General features: G+C 46.1%; 1 protein-coding gene across 1 annotated transcript; it reads right to left on the bottom strand.

Annotated features, from left to right (window-relative positions):
- Positions 1–2,723: 2,723 nt before the first annotated feature.
- Positions 2,724–5,536, bottom strand: LOC147096209 (tumor necrosis factor-like). Its single transcript, XM_085973794.1, has 3 exons — positions 5,284–5,536; positions 4,745–4,826; positions 2,724–3,573 (listed from the first exon to the last, which is right to left on the bottom strand). Exons 1-3 carry the CDS (start codon positions 5,458–5,460, stop codon positions 3,101–3,103), a joined length of 732 nt encoding a protein of 243 aa, XP_085829920.1. The 5' UTR covers positions 5,461–5,536; the 3' UTR covers positions 2,724–3,100.
- Positions 5,537–13,061: the final 7,525 nt, after the last annotated feature.

Here is a 13,061-nt window from a genome sequence, read left to right as displayed (position 1 = left end):
GTTAAATTTCATCTGCCACATGTCCGCCCACTTTACCAGCCTGTCTATGATTCTTGAAGCCTATCACTGTCCTCCTCACTGTTCACTATATTTCCAAGTATTGTGTCATCTGCAAATTTTGAAATTGTGCCCTATACAACCACGTCCAAGTCATTAATATATGGCAAGAAAAGCAGTGGTCCTAGCACCGACCCCTGGGGAACACCACTGTAAACCTTCCTCCAATCCAATAAACAACTGTTCACCACTACTCTCTGTATCCTGTCTCTTGCCAATGTTGTATCTATGCTGCCACTGTCGCTGTTGTTCCACGGGCTTCAAACTTGCTGGCAAGCATATTATGCGGCAATTTATCTAACGCCTTTTGGAAGTGCATGTACATCATATCAACCACATTGCCCTCATCAACCCACTCTGTTACCTCAATGAAAAACTCAATCAAGTTAGTTAAACATGACTTGCCTTTAACAAATCCATGCTTTCTTTCCTTAATTAATCCACACTTGTCCAAGTGATTGTTAATTTTGTCCAGGATTATCATTTCTAAAAGCTTCCCCACTACTGGGAGAACTCCATTGCACTTATTCAAAAGACTGCCGTGGAATCTTTTGTGTCCACCCGAGAGGGCAGACAGGGCTTTGGTTTAACATCTTATCCAAAAGACGGCACCTCCAACAGTGCAGTGCTCCCTCTGTACTGGCACTGGTGTGTCAGGAGGGATTGCGGGCTCAAGTCTCTGGAGAGGGACTTGAACTCACGCCCTTCTGACTCAGAGACGAGAGGTATGATCCATTGAGACAATGCTGAGGAGAGTAAGCTGTCCAAGACACAGCAACAGGAAATTGGAAAGATAAAAAGTGTGTAAATTCTGAAAGCAGTCTTAAATGCTGAGCTATTTCTGTCCGGCCATTGAGGGTTGGAGAATTGAGCGGGGGAGCTGTGCTAGTGGAACAATCAGTGAGCCAGCTGGTTTGGCTATCAGTAAAGCAAGTTGTGAATGGTGACATTGTGATGACTATCAGTCCCCTCCTGTTTGATATTGAAGATCGTACCCACCTTTAAATTCCTTTAATTCAGCCCCCATTGCCCTCTCAGGCCCAAGTCAGCAGTTTGTACAACTTATTGACTAAACCCAACACAGCAGATCTCCTAACTCCAGTAAGCAATTATCTCCTGCATCTATCTTCATTGACTTATGGAGTCGGGGAGGAATTTCCTACAGTTGGTTCTTTAATTAGAGGCATACCCGGAACTGTCATCTCACACAGCGACAGCCCATGACCTGCAAAATTACACAGTGAAGGCCCCTAACCTGTCACCTCACACGGATTCCCAATCTACCGACCCTCTCTCAAATTCCCAATCTCCTGATACTCTCTCAGATTTCTAATCTGCTGATCCTCTCTCAGGTTCCCAAACGACTGATCCACTCTCTCATATTCCCAACCTTCTGATCCCCCCCTCTCAGATTCCCAATATACTGATCCTCTCCTAACTCCAGTAAGCAATTATCTCTTGCATCTATCTTCATTGACTTATGGAGTCGGGGAGGAATTTCCTACAGTTGGTTCTTTAATTAGAGGCATACCAGGAACTGTCATCTCACACAGAGAAGGCCCCTAACCTGTCACTTCACACGGATTCCCAATCTACTGACCCTCTCTCAAATTCCCAATCTCCTGATACTCTCTCAGATTTCTAATCTGCTGATCATCTCTCAGGTTCCCAATTGACTGATCCCCTCTCTCATATTCCCAACCTTCTGATCCCCCCCTCTCAGATTCCCAATCTACTGATCCTCTCTCAGATTCCCAATCTAATGAACCCTCTCTCAGATTCCCAATCTATTGATCCTCTCTCATATTCCGAATCTACTGATCCTCTCTCATATTCCCAATCTACTGATCCCTCTCTCAGATTCCCAATATACTGATCCTCTCTCATATTCTGAATCTACTGATCCCTCTCGCAGATTCCCAGTCCACTGATCCTCTCTCAGATTTCCAATCTAATGATCCTCTATCTGAATTGCAGGTTGTAAACTAATAAAATTCCTTCCCTCAACTGAAATCATTTTTCATGAAAAGCACTGAATGGAAACCAACGTGCAATAATTAGACAGAATCATTTCATGTCATAAAGATATTTTATTCAATCCCATCCAACAGCTTAGCAGTAAATAATATAAATAAATAATATAAATAAATCAATTAATAAATATATTTAAATAATAACTTAAATCCGTCAGAAACATCCTAAACTTGACAGTATTTATGCCACTGAAAGACATCTTTAAAACAGATGTCACATTTTTCCATAAAACATATATTTCTGGCAATCCGCCACAACTAATATTCAACAGTTGAACATTCCAGATTATATTTTGGGGGGCGATTTTCGTAGTGTTGTAGAATACTCTTTTTTCTTTTTAATTGGTTAAGTGTTGACCCATCACAGTCTAGAAAAGTAGTATCCCGTGTAAAGATGATCAATCGGGTTGTAGAGGTGGAAAGCCAGTTGACTGCTGGGAGCTTGGCTGACCATCATCACCAAACAGAAAACTCAGGGACTTTCCACCAACATCATCACTGAAGGTCCACGGAGATAATATAGACATATTGGAACAGACAGAGATGGCAAGGCAGAGCCCATACTCTTCAAGGACCAATAACTGATCACACGGGTTAACCAGTCTGAATATCAGAACTGATTCCCCACTTGTTAGCTCTTGGGTTTGTCTAATTACTCTCTCCCTGAGGAGTACCAGCTTAAATAACATTAATAACAATAAATATCAAGTAAATTAAGGAGATGCACAGAATCTCTCTGCTCAATAACGGTCTGTGTTGGCCGTGACCCTGGAATGGCAGAGGTGAAAGGTCAGTGTGATCACCCACCGCACTACCCAATCCTCCAACCTCAACACATTTGATATTTTCTCCCGCAACAAGTCTCTCAATAAAATAGCGGAGACATTAGTGTCTTTGTCCCATTAGTGCCGGATAGGACAATGTGCCCTGAACACTTTCCACTGTATTTCAATTGGAAGTTCTCGATCAGTCATCATTGCTCGTCATTCGCAAGAAGAAATTCGGGCTCCTCACAACGCGAATATTCCAAAGAAGCTCTTTCCTTGGGCGGAGTCTACGTATCCCAGCGCCTCCTCATTAACCCTGGAGAAGATCTGATCTCCCGCATCAAACTCAAATACAGCTCCCTGGTAGGAGGTCTTGTACCAGGGGTCTCCGTGTTGGCCATAGTGGCAGGCTGACTTGGTGGCTTTCAGCAGCAAGGTTTCCTCCGGATAGCTGGACGAGAGCTTGGCGAGTTCGTGGCTCAGAAAGATGCTCTTGTCCCGGCATCCCTTGCTGTAGAAGACCACCTGGGTGTAGACAAAGTACTGACCAGGGGTGGTGATGACCAGACTGTTGTCCCTGAACTCCACCCCCTCGGCGAAGGTGGAGTCCGCATCATTCTGCCAAATCACCTTTCCTTTGTGGGTTGAAGAAGCTGAGGGGAGAGAGAGAGGGAACATCGTAAGGATGGAATAAAGAAAAAAGACAGCTGGCATTTCTATAGCGCCTTTCACAACTCAGAACGTTCCTAAGCGCTTTACAGCCAATGAAATAGTTTTGAACAGTAGTCACTGCTGTACTGTAGGAAACACAGCAGGCAATTTGCGCACAGCAAGCTCCCACAAACAGCAATGTGATAGTGACCAGATACCCTGTTCTGGTGATGTTGATTGAGGGATAAATATTGACCAGGACTGATTGCTATCCAGTGAATTCTGTGCCATGTGAGAACAAGATTGGGTTTGGATCATAGGCTCACTGCAATGAAATAGCCCACTGCCACTTTCCGCGCACACATCAAGAATGAGCACTTTAGTGATGGGCTGAGACCTCCTGCCACCCGGGGATTCAGAGAATGATGCAGCACACAAGGAGGCCATTTGACTTATCGTGCCCATGCCAGCTCATTGGTAGAGCTAGCCAATTAATCCCAATCCCTCTGCTTTTCCCCCAGAGCCCTGCAAATTGTTCCTGTGCTACAGTGGGAGTGGCTACCTTCAAGACACGGATTTATTAATAACGTTAAGAATAGCCTCGTACCTGTCAGGTGAGCTGCGATTTTTCCCCTTGGGTCGTTTCCCACCTGCTTCATGAGAGGAGGCAGACCTGGAAAAGAAAGGCTGGTCACTCAGTCGCTATCATGATGTACATGCAACAAAAACTGACTGACAACGAGAGAGAGAGATAGAGAGAGAGAGAGAGAGAGATAATGAGATTGATTCAGAGATGGAGAGACAGAGTGATAGAGAGAGATGGAGAGATAGAGATAGAGAGATGGAGTGAGAGAAATGGAGAGATAGAGAGTGAGATTAATAGATAGATGGAGAGAGAGATTGATAGAGAGAGAGATGGAGAGAGGGAGATATAGAGAGATGGAGAGAGAGATCGAGGTAGAGAGAGATAGCGAGCGAGAAATAGAGAAAGAGAGATAGATAGTGAGATTGATATATTGATAGGTATTGATAGAGAGACCTAGAGATGGAGAGATAGGGAAATTGAAAGAGAGGGGGAGATAGAGAGACAAAGAGAGAGAGAGAGATTGATAGGGAGAGATTGATAGAGAGAGAGGGGGAGAGTTTGAAAGAGCTAAAAAGATTGATGGTGAGAGAGATATTGTTGTAGAGAGAGAGATTGTTGGAGAGAGAGCGATTGTTGGAGAGGGCACTCACCAGTGTTAATAGCGACGTTTGCCAGGGGCGAATGATTCCCTAAATCCTGGAATCGGGCAATCTCAGACTTCCGTGTTACCACCTTCAGACAATAAACAAGGAAAGCGATTAAAATGTGAAATTCACCCCAAATATCCATGAAACACATGGCGACCTTCAGTACAAAGGTTCAAGCCGGATCTACAGGCAGCTTATGTGCATTACACAGAGACACTGGTGCCGCCCAGACTCGGGCTGACACTCACACTCCACATTGACAGCAGAGAAAGAGTTTCTCAGAGCACTGACTGAATAAAATGCAGGATTGAGGATTGAATCGCTGCATCTTGCCAATACAGAGCGCGCCCAGGTGCGCAGAGCAGCAAAGGTCAACACCTGGATCAACTGGTGTTTCACAGCTGGAACAGCGGAGGCAAGCTCTGAAATAACTCCCCAGCTTTACGCCACACTTAAAGCAGCCTCTCCGAGGACTGAAAGGATACTGGGGAAAGGCAACACGGCGGAATTTGATCTCGCTTTTCCAAAGTACAGCTACGCACCTGGTTTGAAGGTAGAACTCCAAGTTGACAGAGTAAGAGGTAGGAAGACACAGCCAGCAAGCCCAGAACAGCCATCGCACAGAGAGCCGGCCAGAAACAGCTCCTCTTCGAGTCTGACTGTCTGACCAGAGCCACTCCTCCACTCTCAATGTCCAGCATCTTCTGCTCACTACTCATGGTCTCAGGTGTCAGTCGGAGCTTTGTTGGGACCAGCCGTCTGTCTCTCAGCTCTCTCAGTGCTTTATGTCCCTGCAGCTACACACCAGCTCTATATAAAGATCAGGCCAACACCACCGGCAACCGTGATGCAATGGAGCAGGAAATACCCAGCTTAAGGCTGCGGCAATTGGAAAAAACACAACTTCTCCTGAGCTGAGTGTGCTCATGATGCGAGCCCGGATCAGCCTAACTTTCACTCAATGTACAAATAGCCAGTCAGTTTCGCAAAGTTCTCCTGAAACTTTAACAAAACCAAAAGTGGACACAAATCTCTGCCCCATTTGCTAAATGTATTTACACTGTACCAATGCGTCATTAAAAATGAAAGAGAGAAAAAAGATAGAAGGTTATCAGGAGATTTAAAAAATTAAGATAAAACGAAACAACTTTCATTTCTATAGCGCCTCTCACGAACTTTCAGTGTCCCAACGCGCTTTACAGCCGATTAAATATTTTTTGAAGAGTTGTCACTGTTGTAATGTAGGAGACAAGAAAGCAATTTGCGCACAGCAAGATCCCAGAAACAGCAATGAGATAAATGAGTAGATCATCTGTTTTGGTGATTTTGGTTGAAGGATAAATTTTGGCCAGGATACAAGTTCAGGAAGGATATATCGGCATTGGAGGGATTGCGGCACAGATTCGCCAGAATTAGATCAGGGTTTACAGGGTTAAACATAAGAACATAAGAAATAGGAGCAGGAGTCGGCCATTTGGCCCCTCGAGCCTGCTCCGCCATTTAATGAGATCCTGGCTGATCAGATCTTGGGCTCAGCTCCATTTCCCTGCCCGCTCCCCATAACCCTTCACTCCCTCATTGTTCAAAAATCTGTCTATCTCCATTAGACTGTTAATGTTTCCAACACCATCATCATGTTTGCAGATGACACCACAGTAGTAGGCCAGATCACCAACAATGATGAGTCAGCCTACAGGGAGGAGGTCCAGCATCTCGTGAAGTGGTGCGCCGACACCAACCTGGCCCTTAACACCAAGAAAACAAAGGAAATAATCGTGGACTTCAGGAAGTCCAAAGGCGGAAGTCACACCCCCATCCACATCAATGGGGCGGAGGTGGAAAGGGTGGCCAGCTTTAAGTTCCTCGGAGTCCACATCACGGAAGACCTCTCCTGGTCCCTCAACACCTCCTCTCTGGTGAAGAAGGCCCAGCAGCGCCTATATTTCTTGAGGAGGCTGAAGGGATGTAATCTGTCACCCCCGATCCTCTCTAACTTCTACCGCTGCACTATAGAGAGCATCCTGACAAACTGTATCACGGTATGGTACGGCGGCTGTAGCTCCCATGACCGGAAAGCCCTGCAGAGGGTAGTCAAAACTGCCCAATGCATTACCGGCACCCGGCTACCGACCATAGAGCATATATATCAGAAACGCTGCCTACGGAGGGCACGGACCATCATCAAAGACCCTACCCACCCCAGCCACAGTCTGTTCGCCCTCCTACCACCTGGAAGATGCTACAGATGCATTCGCACCCGTACGACCAGATTTAGGAACAGCTTCTTTCCCAGGGCTGTCATCCTACTGAACTCCACAAATAAACACTAAAGCCTGCACATCTGCCGATGCACTTTATTCACTTTATTATGGTCATATTTATGCTAATATATATGTACAAATGTATGTTGAAATGTTTAAGTGTCCTAATCCAAATTGTACACTCTGAGGAGCCACAAGCCTACATTTCGTTGTACTGCACTTGTGCACTAACAATGACAATAAAAGTTGATTTGATTTGATTTGATTTGATTAGGAGGACAGCTTGCATAAACTAGGCTTGTGTTACCTTGAGTATAAGAGATTGAGGGGTGATCTGATCGAGGTGTTTAAAATGTAAAAGGATCCGATGGAGCAGAAACAGAGAAACTATTTCTGCTGGTGGAGGATTCAAGAACAAGAGGACATCATCTTAAAATTAGAGTGAGGCTGTTCAGGGGTGACGTGAGGATGCACTTTTTACACAAAGGATAGTGGAAATTGGGAACTCTCTTCCCCAGAGGCTATGGATTCTGGGGGGCAATTGGAGCTCTCAAGACTGAGGTTGACAGATGTTTGTTGGGTAAGGGTATCAAGGGATATGGAGCAAAGGTGGGTAAATGGAGTTGAGATATAGATCAGCCAGGATCTGACTGAATGGCAGAACTGGCCCAAGGAGCTGAATGGCCTCCTCCTGTTGGTGTGTTCCTATGTCCCAGGTGATCTTGACCATGCAGTATTACTCTACATCTAGCCGTGTTAACTCTTACCTGGGACAGTAATGACATTTTTTTTATTCGCTCGGGGATGTGGGCATCGCTGGCAAGGCCTGCATTTACTGCCCATCCCAAATTGCCCTGGAGAAGGTGGTGGTGAGCTTCCTTCTTGAACCGCTGCAGTCCGTGTGGTGAAGGTACTCCCATAGTGCTGTTAGTGAGGGATTTCCTGGATTTTGACCCAGCAACGATGAAGGATGGGGTGTGACTTGGAGGGGAACTTGGAGGTGGTGGTGTTCCCATGCACCTGCTGCCCTTGTCCTTCTAGGTGGTAGAGGTCTCGGGTTTGGGAGGTGCTGTCATGGAAGCCTTGGTGAGTTGCTGCACTGCATCTTGTAGATGGTATACACTGCAGCCACGGTGCGCCAGTGGTGGAGGGAGTGAATGTTTAAGGTGGTGGATGGGTGCCAATCAAGCAGGATGCTTTGTCCTGGAGTGTTGTTGGAGCTGCACTCATCCAGGCGAGTGCAGAGTATTCCATCACACTGCTGACTTGTGTCTTGTAGATGGTGGAAATGCTTTGTGGAGTCAGGAGGTGAGACACTCACTGCAGAATAACCAGCCTCTGACCTGGGCGTAATGGATTAGCATCAGAAGGACTTTATCTACATTTAACCCTTACAGTACTTCCCTAGCATTTGGAAAGACATTTCATCCCAACTATAGCCTGATTCACCTCAACTAATGTAAGTTTGTATTCTCTGACTCTCCCTTCTCAAAAAACAGTGTTCTTCAATCTGCTTTCTAGAAATGGGGAAGTAAATTATTAATCAAAGTAATTTTTTCATTTTACAGGTGAACAGTTAATTCCCAGAAAGCGAAGGATTTAGTATGAAGCCTAACAGATCTTAGAGTTAATCCAACAGAGATACTATTTCCTCTTGGTGGGGGAGTGCAGAGCAAGGAGACATAATTTTAAATTGGAGTCTGGCCAATCAGGAGTGAAATCAGGAAACACTTCTTCACACAAAGGGTAGTGGAAATCTGAAACTTTCTCCCCAAATGGCTGTGGATTTTGGGTCAATTGAAATTTACAGGACTGAGGTCGATAGATTTTTGCTAGCTAAGGGTATCAAGGGATATGGAGCAAAGGCGGATAAATGGTGTTAAGATTCAGCTCAGCCATTGAATGGCAGAATAGTTTCAAGTGGCTGAATGGCCTCTTCCTGCTCCCATGCTCCTAATGTCTGGCAATTAAATGGACAGAAAATCAAGCAATGCACTCTTGCAAGACAAAGTTCCGCCCCCATGTCTCTTTTTCAAATAGTGCCATGGGATTTTTCACATGCACTTGAACAAACCTGAACAACCAACAATGCAGCACTCCATCAGTATTGCACTGAATAGTCAGCCTAGATTATGTGCTCAATTCTGGAGTGGGGCTTGAACCCACGACCTTCTGACTCAGAGGTAAAAAATGCTGCCATTTAGCTAAGCTAACACATGCATCCACTGTGCCCAGGTGGTCCAATGGGATAAGGGAATTCTATCCCTCAGCCCCCTTATACAGAATCATTCTCCAGTCCGGATCTGGATTGAATGAGTAAATAAAGAACTTGCATTTCTATAGCGCCTTTCACAATCTCAGGACAGCCCAAAGCGCTTCACAGCCAATGAAGTACTTTGAAATGTATCCACTATTGCAATGTAGGAAATGCAGCAGACAATTTGCGCACAGCAAGGTCCCACAAACAGCAATGTGATAATGCCCAGATAATCTGTCTTGGTGATGGTGATTGAGGGATAAATATTGGCCAGGACACCCGGAAGAACTCCCTCGCTCTTCTGTGAATCAGTGCCGTGGAATCTTTTACGTCCACCCAAGTGGGCAGACAGGGCTTTGGTTTAACGCCTGATCCAAAAAACGGCACCTCCAACAGTGTAGCACTCCCTCAGTACTAGGCACTGGATTGTGGGCTCAAGTCTCTGGAGAGGGACTTGAACCCATGCCCTTCTGACTCAGAGGCGAGAGGTGCGACTCACTGAGGAGAGTAACCTGTCCAGGACACAGCAACAGGGAACTGGAAAGATAAGAAATGTGTAAATTCTGAAAGCAGCCTAAATACTGAGCTATTTCTGTCTGACCAGTGAGTGATGGTGAGGTCATCATGGGCATTGAGCTGGAGGAACAATGAGCGAGCTAGCTGAATTGGCCACGTGTAAAGCAGCTTGTGGGTGATGACTTTGTGATGACTGTCAGACCCTTCATGTTCGATGCAAATTTTGCCCCCCTTATTCCAATGTTTGCTCATTTTCGGATCTGTTTCATTCTGATCTACTAGCGCTCATGATATCATCGGACCTCCTGTTTTATTCCTCTTCATTTCACTCCTCTCCTGAAGGTGATGGGGGTGAAATTGGTCTTTGGGCGGGGCATGCAAAGTGGGCAGTGCTGCATCCGTCACCCGTTGTATGCCCAGCCCCATATTTGGTTCCGTTGACTTCTTAAATTTGGTGTAGTCTAACGGGCGGCAAAATCAATTCCACCTGTTTCTCCTCCCCTGCCCAATGTCCAATTTCACTCCGATGTTTCTTGCTTGGAGGACAGTTCCCAACAATGACTCTTCCCCGCCCAAGCGGCCATTCCTCATGTGTGAGCGAAAACAGTGAGTGTTGGTCCATTATTCAACCGCAAGGAGCCACTCCTGTCCTCACCCAACGTCAAGCCACATGTACAATTCCCATCAGGGTGACAATCAGATCTAAACACGAGGATGAGAATTTTAAATTGGAAGCGTTGGTAGACAGGGAGCTAATGTAGGTCAGCGAGCATAGGGGTGATGGGTGAAGGGGACTTGGTACTGGGTAGGATAAGGCTAGCAGAGTTTTGAATGAGTTCAAGTTTACAGTGTATGGAAGATGGGACGCCAGCCAGGAGAGCTTTGGAATAGTCAAGTCTAGAGGTGATGGATGAGAGTTCCAGCAGCAGAGGAGCTGAGACAAGAGTGGAGATGCACAGTGTTATGGCAGTGGAAGTAAATGGTCTTTGGGTCTTTGTGATTGAGAGAATAGGGTGTCAGAAACTCAGCTCAGGGTCAGATTGCACAGCCAGGTTGTGAACAATATGGTTCAACCCGAGACAGTGGCCAGGGAGGGGGATGGAATCAGTGGCAAGGGTACAGAGTTTGTCGCAGGGTCTGTAGGTAATTGGCTTTGGTCTTCTCAATCTTTAACTGGAGCAAATTGCACCTCATCCAGGACTGGATGTCGGACAAGCAGTGACAGAGGCGGTGGATGGATCGAGAGAGGTTGTGGAGAGATAGAGCTGGCTGTCTCCAGCATACATGATGTCATGTCTTTGGATGATGTTGCTGAGGGTCAGCATGTAGATGAGAAAGAGGAGGGGGCCAAGAAATGCTCCATGATGAACTCTGGAGGTAAAAGTGCAGGGACAAGAAGAAAAGCCATTGAATAGGTAAGAGTGGAATCAAGTGAGGGTAGGCCCACAGAGCAGGACAAGGAAGGAGGAGAAGTGTTGGAGGAGAATGGTGTGGTTGAACGTGTCAAAGGCTGCAGAGTCGTCGAGGAGGACGAGGTGGGAAACTGCACCAGAGCCACAGTCATAAAGGATACAATTTGTGACTGTGATAAGGGCCATATCAGTGCTATGGTGGGGGTTGAAACCTGACTGAACAGATTCAAACATGGAGTTGCAGGAAAGATGGGCATGGATTTGGGAGGCGACAACACATTCAAGAACTTTGGAGAGGAAAGGGAGGTTGGAGATATGGCGGCGGTTTGCAAAGACAGAGGGATTAAGGGTAGGTTTTTTTGAGGTGAAGGTGATGGGGGCAGATTTGAAAGGGAGGGAACCATTTACAATGCCAGCTAACATGGGGGCCAGGACAGGAAGCTGATTGGTCAGCAGTTTAGTGAGAATGGGGTCAAAGGAGCAGGGGGGTCAGGCGAACAGAAAGAGCTCAGAGAAAGCATGAAGGAAGATTGGAGAGAAGCTAAAGAAGGACATGGGCGCAGAGCCAGCATGCGGGTGTGGGGGGTGGGGTTGGGGGAGCCTGGGGCGTGGCTTAGCTTGGTGAGGAAGGGGAAGGCTTCAAGAAGACATAAACAGGCTGGTGGAATGGGCGGACACATGGCAGATGAAATTCAACGCAGAGAAGAGTGAGGTGATACATTTTGGTAAGAAGAACGAGGAGAGACCATACATACTAAATGGTTCAATTTTTCAGAGAGACCTGGGGGTGTTTGTGCACCAATTCTTTGAAGGTGGCAGGACAGGTTAACAAAGCAATTAATAAAGCACATGGGATCCTGGGCTTTATAAATAGAGGCAAAGAGTACAAAAGCCAGGAAGTTATGATGAGCCTTTATAAAACACGAGTTCGGCCCCAGCTGGAGTATTGTGTCCAATTCTGGGCACCGCACTTTAGGAAGGACGTGAAGGCTTTGGAGAGGGTACAGAAGAGATTTACTAGAATGGTTCCACAGATGAGGTATTAGAGTTATGTGGAGAGACTGGAGAAGCTGGGGTTGTTCTCCTTTGAGCAGAGAAGGTTAAGAGGAGATTTAATAGAGGTGTTAAAAATCATGAAGGATTTAGATAGAGTAAGTAAAGAGAAACTGTTTCCAATGGCAGAAGGTTCGATAACGAGGGGGCACAGATTCAAGGTGATTGGCAGAAGAATCAGAGGCGACATAAGGAAAAACATGTTTACGCAACGAGTGGTTAGGATTTGGAATGCACTGCCTGATAAGGCAGTGGATGCAGATTCAATAGTAGCCTTCAAAAGGGATTTTGGATAAATACTTGAAGGAGAAAACATTGCAGAGCGCGGGAGTGGGACTAACTGGATTGCTCTTCGAAAGAGCTGGCACGGACTCGATAGACTGAATGGCTTCCTGTGCTGTACTATTCTATGGTTCTATGATGAAAGGGATCAGTAGAGGCAGCTGAACAGATCTTCAAGATAAAGAAGTCCATGAGCTCCTCACACTGTTGTAGGAGCTGAGGTTGGAGAGGGGAAGGGAGGGGTTTAAGGAGAGAGTAGTGGAGAAAAGAAGCCAGGGGTTATCTTTGCTCACCAGGGTGATCCTGGCATAGTGGGTGGTCTTGCCAGAAGAAATTAAGGTCTAAAAGTGTTGGATGTGACCCAGGCAGATCTAATGATGGATGTTGAAACCAGTTGTGCACCAGGTACGTTCAAGTCTGTAACCCTTGGATTTCAGGGAGCGAAGATGGGGAGTGGGGTGGCCATACCAGCCAGAATGACCAGGATGGGAGAGTGTAAAGGTTTAATTAGGGACATGAGCATCAAAGGTGGAGATGAG

Source organism: Somniosus microcephalus, unplaced genomic scaffold (genome assembly GCF_052327205.1).
Source record: "Somniosus microcephalus isolate GS21.2 unplaced genomic scaffold, FLI_Smic_1.0 unresolved_chr1, whole genome shotgun sequence".
Classification (NCBI taxonomy): domain Eukaryota; kingdom Metazoa; phylum Chordata; class Chondrichthyes; order Squaliformes; family Somniosidae; genus Somniosus; species Somniosus microcephalus.
The sequence above is the reverse complement of the archived record's forward strand: the minus strand, read 5'-3'. Positions and strand labels throughout refer to the sequence as shown.